Raw genomic sequence first — 8,279 nt, 5'->3', positions numbered from 1 at the left:
TTGGGAAAGTCTATTTGGCGCGGAAGAAGTGCAATGTCCGATTATACGCGATTAAGGTGAGTCGGCCTGGATTCGGGCGTCATTAAGCCGACTGAGACTCAAGGCTGAGCTCTGTGTTTGTGCTTCAGGTGATGAAGAAAGCAGACATGGTTGATAAAAACATGACGGGACAAATGAAAGCAGAGAGAGATGCACTTGCCCTGAGCAAAAGTCCCTTCGTGGTTCACCTGTTTTACTCTCTTCAGACTGCCACGAAGATCTACCTGGTACCTCACACGCAAAAAAAGAAAGAAATGCACAAAACACGTTTATCACGATTGGCAGACCTGTTGTTGAATCTCTTCGTGCTGCTTTCAGGTGATGGAATACCTCATCGGAGGAGATGTGAAGTCTCTCCTCCACATTTATGGGTATTTTGACCAGGACATGGCTGTCAAATACTTCTCAGAGGTGGCTCTGGCTTTGGACTACCTGCATCGACATGGTATAATCCACAGGTAGTTATAGTACCTTCATTCTAACAGTTGATAGTTGAGGGTCATCTTGACTCCTTTGTTGTTCAGTGAGTGAGTTCATCCTTTCATTTCATCCATATAAACGATGCATTGGGGTTGAATTCATAGATTAACATATCTATCAGGGTTTGTCTGGGCCTTTAAAGAGTCAGAAAATGAAAATGTCTCATGTTTAATGGCAACTCAGTGTAGGTAATATATTTTAAGATGATGTGTTGAAGGCTGGTAGGGAAAAAAACCCCTGACAAGAATCATTTTTAGGGCTTTTAGAAATCAACTTTGTGGAACTGGGGAAATGCATCATCATGCAATTTTCATTTTGAATATTTCTCATGATCACTAAGTAAATGCGATTAGACATTTTTTCCTGTTTAATTTACCTGAGTTCACCTTTTTAGGGACCTAAAGCCAGACAACATGCTCATATCCAATGAGGGTCACATTAAATTAACAGATTTTGGCCTTTCCAAAGTCAAGCTTGACAGGGGTGAGTCCCAGTAACAGTCAACACATGAATAAATCAGAATCAGAATCAGAATTTATTGTCGTAATATCTTGTTTTTTCTATCTCTATGGTCTCTGTCAGAACTGAGTCTTATGGATATCCTTACCACCCCATCTTTGGCCAAACCCAAGAAAGACTACTTCCGCACCCCAGGTCAAGTCCTCTCCCTGATCAGCTCCATTGGCTTTGTGAGGGATATTCTTTTTTTAAAATTGTTATTATTTTTTACATGAAGGGATTTCAAATATGTATAATTTAATTTTGTTTTCCATTGTATCAAATGCAGAACACACCTGTAGGGGAAGGCAAACGCCACTGCAGCACGTCTGCCATGTCCAGTCCAATGTCCTGTGGTAAGATTAAGCCGAGGAATACGTCCCTTGGGTCTCCCTTGTTAATGTACAGCGATAACCTCTGCTCTCCGGCTTGCTACCGTAGGAAAATGGGTACGTGCTGGTCCATATCAATTTTAATTCCTCCATTTATCTTGCCGAATGTCTGCTGTTGTGAGCAAATGTATGAATACCTAAAATATATTCTGAGTTATCTGCGTTGTCCCCGCAGGACCTAGCAACACTATGTTTAGTCCGCATAACTTGGCGAAAAATCTGACTCCCGCGCTGCTGAAAACCAGGAAGAGGTTTGAGACGATGAGCACCGGAAGCACCACTGACACTGAAGGCATCATCAGTCCGCTGTGGGAGTATGAAGAGGTCATTGAGCTTCTTGTCTGGCAATAAGTGGACCTCCCAAAAGTGTTGCTTTAAATTTGACATCTATGAAACTGGCCCAAACTGTGATTAGAATTTTCCTGTTTTGTTTTGTTTTTTTCCGTCTCTTCTTTAGAAAGAAAATGAACACATGAATGAACAGAGAGGGAGAGGACACTTTGAGAAAGAGTCTGAACAAGGCTCTGCACCTGCCAAACCAGGCATGTTGGGATTCTCTGCTAAAGCCAACAGCAGTCTATTGAAGAAGGTGAATCCAGATCAGCCTGCAGAAACTCCAACCAGCACTTGTATTTCCACCGCTCTGGGTGATTGTGGCAGTCAAATTACAATCCCCTCATCTGGGAAAAGAACATTTTCAGACGTACAAACAAGTCCAGAGTTATTGGAGAACCAAGCCAAGAAGAGTACCACGCACTATAAAAGGTGCTTCGAGATTCCAGAAGAGACTGTGAGGTTTCACACTGGTCTGACTGGGACATTTTCCAATATTCAGCTCGGTGACTTCATGGCATCCCTGGGCTCGGATCAAGACCAGATCCCAAAGCGGCCTAGTCCCATTGCTGTTGCTAAAAGTCTCTTCCCTGAACTGGAGGAGCCACCAGAGGAGGTGTTTGAAGATGGAGCCAAAGACTCGCCGCATTCCAGTTTCACATCGCCGCTTCCCAGGACCGCCGATATCTACAGGAGCTTGAGTCCGGACTCTGAAGGATCGATGCATGACACTTCCCTCACTGTTGACAGCTATGCTTCTGGCAAGGCGAGCAAGTGCTCGAGGAGGGATTCGGCATCATCTGAGGAGCAAGAGAACAAAGACTCATCCATGACAGAATCACTGCCCCAAACACACCCCACTGTTCACAATGAAACACCAAAATATGGTCATTCTGCTCAAAGCGATGGTGAATTGAAGTCTTCTTTTCTCAACCACCTTCCCGAGCTGGCCGGTGGTCTGGCTCAGTCGCCCTCATTCCTCAAGCCAAGAAATGTTGTGGCTTTCCGAAGCTACTGCAGCTCCATTAATCGCTCCAACGTGTCGGGGCTGTCGCGCTTCAGCATCGGGTCCATGGAGGCCATGGATGTGTCTCCGTCCTCCTATCACACTGCATTCAGTGCTGCAACACCAGTGCAGAAAAGACCCAGCTCCGGCAGCTCCGCCTATCTGGTAGGCATCTGAAATTACCGTGTGAATGTTATTCCTTCCCTTCATGAGTAATAATAAGTACTAAGAAACTCAGGACTCTTTAAAAAGCTGCTGGAATACTGAATAGATGATGAACAACACTGACACTCGACCCTAAAAAAAACAACCCTTTTCCTCTCATGGGGTACGATTTTGTCAATTTCAAGATATTCCCTCGAGGCGTTCCTGAGACATCACGACCTGATTACCTCAACCTACTACTCATGAAATCATTTCCGTTTACCTGAGAGTTAAGTGTGCATTTGGGCCAAATTTGTAGAAATTCCTTTTCTGAAATATTGCGCAAACAAGAATGGGACATTGTGCCTTAATTCTGTTTCCAGCACGGAGACGTAACAAAAAAGAGATACTGTGTATCTATGGATGGATGGATGGATAGATGGATAAAAGCAATGTTCAACAGGCAACAAGTACAGCCAGCTGGACTGGTTCAGGTGCAGAGACCCTGAGGGAAGGCATGCAAAAAGTCAGGCCCAGGAACACTGCTGCCAATCACACTGCAAAGCCTGGAGAGCAGTCAAGAGCTGCGGTTATCAGAGGAACGTGGTGACTGAGCGCATTTGTTGCCATGGAGAGGACCAGGCAACCGTGAATGTAGTATTTACCTGGGAGCGAGTGCTGTAGCAGAAGGGGTCGCGCTGTCCTGAAGGGAAAATTAGCTTTTGTACCTTTTTGTTATTCAAAATGGCTGAACTGAGTGTCATGCTTTTTGCCTTTTGATGGTCAAACTCATGATGCTCTCCAAATAGAGCGATTTAAGAACCGTATTCTAAATTAAAGAGGTCCGCCGTTCCATCGTGAGCATGCTCTCAGACCTGAGATGGACTGCCGTCTGCCTCGACCAAATTATTGTTTGATGTTTGGCTTTGACTGATGTTCTTATAGTATGAAGTTATAGTCATGAAGTTCCATCAACAAAATGTACTTCTATCCAATTAAATGGGTACAAATTCGGAAAATGTCACAATTTAGGGAGTTGGGGGGGAATTTAGGGAGCGTCGGGACCTCTTGGCCATTCTTTTTATCTTTCATTTTGTTTCCCCCTCAGACTCCTCAGCCCATGTCCACCTCTCACACTCCTTTCAGGACACCAAAGAGTGTCCGTAGGGGGGCCCTGCCTGTTGAGGGTGGACCCATTTTAGGTACCCCGGACTATTTGGCTCCAGAACTTCTTTTGGGAAAACCACATGGTAAGAGAAACAGAGAGAGACGTACCGCAAGTACGAGTAAGGCCTGTTTTCTTTGACAACAGTGTTTCCTGGCATCAAGCTCTGGTGACAGGCATTTTCTTTGAGTTTCAGGAAGTGTTCAGTGTGGTAAGTTTATAATGCTTTTACAAACAAACTTGCATGTTTACCCAGCCTGCTAATACGCTAGAGGAAATGAGCTGATTTCTCCCTATTCCTTTATCCCCGCTACATCTGTTTACGCCTCTGGAATTGGTGGATGAACTGTGGGCTTGATCAGTGGAGGGGGGATGGCAGCTGGTGTGTAATTACAAAGGTTGCTTAAAAATGGACCCTCTAAATATTCTAACACTGAGCTAACCGTTGTTGGGGGAGTCTGAGTTTTTGGGATGGAAAAACTGGACTTTATTGGCTCTTAAAAGCCCCCCCAAAAAAGAATTTAACCAACTAATATGTGATTATTGATTCGGATATGATGGCGTTTCCTGTCATCTATTTGAATTCCAGTCTGTGGCGGGAATGATCCCGTGTGGCAGCATTAACCCCCCAGCTTAGGTTGAGCCTTGAGTGGAGGACCGTAGGAGATGGAGCATCATCACTTTGGAATTGTGGTCAGCGAACAGCCGTGGGACCTCAGGGACCCGGTTCAAGACCACTCCTTTTGTTGCAAGTCAGCATTTTTCAAAGGAAATGACTAAAGTACCGATTGGAAAATCTACAGAACTAGTTTTTGGTCATCGTTGGGCCACATATTGGTGTAAAGTTGACGTTAAACAACTCGTTTAGACTCTTGTGTCTCATCGATTTACCCTCTAGTTGTTTTACTATCTATTACTGCCAAGGAGTTCATGTTCTTGGTGGCGTTTATCTTTGCTTGACTCTCATCACGATGACACAAAAGCTACGTACCAAACTGGTGGGGATGGGGGTGGTATCAGTCATGGCAGTGTCCTGAGAATTTTGGAGCTGATTGGTCATAACGCCCCCTGGAGGCAATAAGGAAATGCATTAGAAAGGCGGTGTGAGGGCTGGTCTTCGCTGCTTGTTTTTCACCAAGCCTGCCTGCCCTCTGGTTTAGAACCGTGTTCCTTTTTCAGTTCCGTGACCTTTGAACGTCCCTCCTGTGTATTAATCCAGTGTAGTTCCTGCTTGTGCCACTGCAGTACGATTGGTGCACTCTAACTGGAATCACTAAGCAGTTTTTGGTATTTGACGTCGGGAGCTGTAGTGAACGGCTGTTTTCCTTTATCCCTCCCCCCCTCCCAGACTGCATGGTGGACTGGTGGGCGTTAGGTGTGTGTCTGTTCGAGTTCCTCACAGGAGTGCCTCCTTTCAACGACGAGACACCTCAATTGGTCTTCCAGAATATTCTTAACAGAGGTGGGTATGGTGGTTCTGGTACGGCAACGTCACCAGAACTCTGGGACCAAATACATCATTCTGCCTCCTCTCCATCATGAACGTGTAGATATCCCCTGGCCCGAGGAAGAGGAGGAACTGTCTGACAACGCAAAGAATACCATTGAAATCCTGCTGACGATGGACAAGACAAAACGAGCCGGTCTAAAGGGTGAGCACCGCTTTTCAATTCAAAAATGGTTTAAATTTGTATCTACTATTATGTTTATTATTATTACACAGAATTGAAAACTGTTTGTTTGACTAATTTATAGTCAAATTAACGAATTGGACATAACAAAACTCTTTAGTATTATTATTTGTATTTTTATAAACAAACAAAACAACAGGAAAGTTTGATCCTGAAGAATGTAGACAATACTATTAAAGATAAAAATCAGTCAAGAAAAAAATACTTGAAAAAACAATTTAATAGTGCATGCACTTCTAAGACATAAAAACTATAAATATAAAAGGAATATCAATAAGTACAGTGAGTTTTTTGATGCAACTCTCAGGCAGGTTACAGATTTGTAGTGAAAGTTCACATTATACCTCGAAACCACGGTATATTTGAACTATTAAGAGTATTCGACGTGTTTTCTGAGTCACTCCACTCTAAACTAGTTTCTTGACAAGGACGAGCATTGTGATTTTTCTGTCTTCAAAAATCCACCAGAGCTGAAGAGCCACCCCCTGTTCGAGGGCTTGGACTGGGACAATCTGCAGAACCAGCCGATGCCCTTCATTCCCCAGCCGGAGGACGAGACTGACACCTCCTACTTTGAGGCAAGAAACAATGCGCAGCACATCGCTGTGTCAGGCTTCAGTCTTTAGCGCTGGAGCCACCTGGTTCACCTCCCTCTGGAGGAGGCTCCTGATTCAAGGGGGGAGTTCGACGGTCGCCTGCATCCATCAGTCTCTGGTTTCACTGCGCAAAAGAATCCGACGCACTCATTCTACCGCAGAGGTCCTTCCTCCAGGGAACCCCGGAGCAGCCATACAGAGACAATAAGATGGACTCGTTCCTTCAGTTTTATTAATTTGTGGCGACAAGATAATAAGGCGACTTGTAAATTAATAAAACAGAACACAGTGCATCTCGTAGCCTCAAGATAACCACATCAGCAAGTTATAAAACACAACTTCAAACGAACCAAACTGAGGGAACACGTAGCTTGATGTGTCAAAATAACCATATTTATGTCCAAAATTACAGCTTTTGGCCACAATTGAACTAAATGGTGGGAACCATTTATTCAGTATGTCCTGGTGGCAGAAGAACTACATTTAGGGAACAAGTATCTTGAGGCCAAATTAGTTTTTCTCTCTCTGACTACTCCAGGGCTCAGTAGAACAGAACATTAAAACCATTTTTTTTACATGTGCACTAACAGTTCATAAGAGGCTGATTAGCTGATACTACATTGTTTTGTAGAAAATGTCCTACGTCCTAGTAAACATGACTGTTCTATACAGTACTTTAATGCTCTTACACTTTTTACTAGCAGAACCGCATTTTCTACCGCCTCAGTTGGTGCTTGTGTGGCTCTACGATGGATCCAAACACAAGTTCTGAAGTTCATGTGACTCGGAACCGCGTGACCTGCACCATTCAGGCCGATACACTCCGGTGACGCTGCACTGATCATTGCGATGTTCTCCAGCTGTTGGTTCTCTGATGGGAATAATGCTGCTAAATCTAATATATTCATCAACTCTTATTTTATGTATAAATCTCGTTCATATTTTGTGTTGTTTTAAGACAGGAGTGTGTGGTTTGTCATCGTTTACTTGCTTTTATGTTCCAAATCTAGCGACAGATTCTACCCTGTGTTTTTATGTGGTAGCTTTCTATCTTGTCCAGTGGAAAAAGAGGAAAATGCAAATAAAATCCGTCTGTATCGTGACATTTCACCCTTTTCTTGCTCGGGTAAAAGATCCATGTGTGTTCTGAAAGGGAACACTTGGCAAAAGATTCCAACTAATCAATATGCTTTATGAAAATTTTATTTGAGGCTGAGATGATCACATGCAGACGCCACTCTATCCACAGGCAGAGAGGGTGAGAAAGCTTTTATACGCATCAGTAGAAAGGTAAACTATTATTACTTTCTTAGGAAAACATCATGGCTCTGGAAAGGTTAGCGCTATTGCAGATGCAAACCTTTGTACATAGGATATATATATATATATATAGTATTCTATATTAATACATAGGAATGCAATCAAAATATTGCATTTATCTTCTGAACTGTACAGCTATTATTACACGTGTCAGCAGTCACGCAAATCTGTCAATTTCCTGACAAACATTATTACATCACATCTCAGAATTCTACAACAAAGACAAACATGACAGCAAACGAAGCACAGAGACAAGAGTGGTGTATCAGAGGGAACAGACTCAGAACAGCTCGCTAGGTAGCGGCAGTTCTGCTGATTTGGTCCAGTTATCCTAAAGTGAGTTCAAAAAACAACAACAAAACTTAATGCCATGAATGTACCTTGTGATGTTGAGGCACTTTTTCTATTTCAGAAGTGGAGAAAAATTGTAAAAGCACGGACTAATGCCAGATTTGTTTCAATACACAACACTGAGCACACACTTGAAACATTTATGCAGCTGAATCCCGACCAGCGACGCCTTCACTGTCATTCTTGATAGTTGAAGCAATAAATATTAACTTATTCTCAGAATTAAAAAGAATCATACAGTATTATGTTACATTCAAACCTCGA

The 8,279-nt window shown here is 43.2% G+C and overlaps 1 protein-coding gene across 1 annotated transcript in view; it reads left to right on the top strand.

Annotated features, from left to right (window-relative positions):
* Nucleotides 1-7,447, top strand: part of mastl (microtubule associated serine/threonine kinase-like) — a 7,947-nt gene extending 500 nt beyond the window's left edge. Inside the window, exons 1-12 of the mRNA XM_086190755.1 lie at nt 1-56; nt 129-266; nt 358-497; nt 914-1,002; nt 1,102-1,208; nt 1,307-1,466; nt 1,585-1,733; nt 1,867-2,913; nt 4,001-4,142; nt 5,406-5,519; nt 5,608-5,709; nt 6,217-7,447. The exon at nt 1-56 is cut by the window's left edge and continues 500 nt beyond it. Of these exons, the coding sequence (XP_086046881.1) occupies nt 1-56; nt 129-266; nt 358-497; nt 914-1,002; nt 1,102-1,208; nt 1,307-1,466; nt 1,585-1,733; nt 1,867-2,913; nt 4,001-4,142; nt 5,406-5,519; nt 5,608-5,709; nt 6,217-6,374 (2,402 nt within the window). The 3' untranslated portion in view covers nt 6,375-7,447. The remainder of the gene's footprint in view (nt 57-128; nt 267-357; nt 498-913; nt 1,003-1,101; nt 1,209-1,306; nt 1,467-1,584; nt 1,734-1,866; nt 2,914-4,000; nt 4,143-5,405; nt 5,520-5,607; nt 5,710-6,216) is intronic.
* The last annotated feature ends 832 nt before the right edge of the window (nt 7,448-8,279 follow it).

This window comes from Aulostomus chinensis, chromosome 21 (genome assembly GCF_037954235.1).
Source record: "Aulostomus chinensis isolate RoL2024-O1b breed Wild chromosome 21, RoL_Achi_v1.0, whole genome shotgun sequence".
Classification (NCBI taxonomy): domain Eukaryota; kingdom Metazoa; phylum Chordata; class Actinopteri; order Syngnathiformes; family Aulostomidae; genus Aulostomus; species Aulostomus chinensis.
The sequence above is the reverse complement of the archived record's forward strand: the minus strand, read 5'-3'. Positions and strand labels throughout refer to the sequence as shown.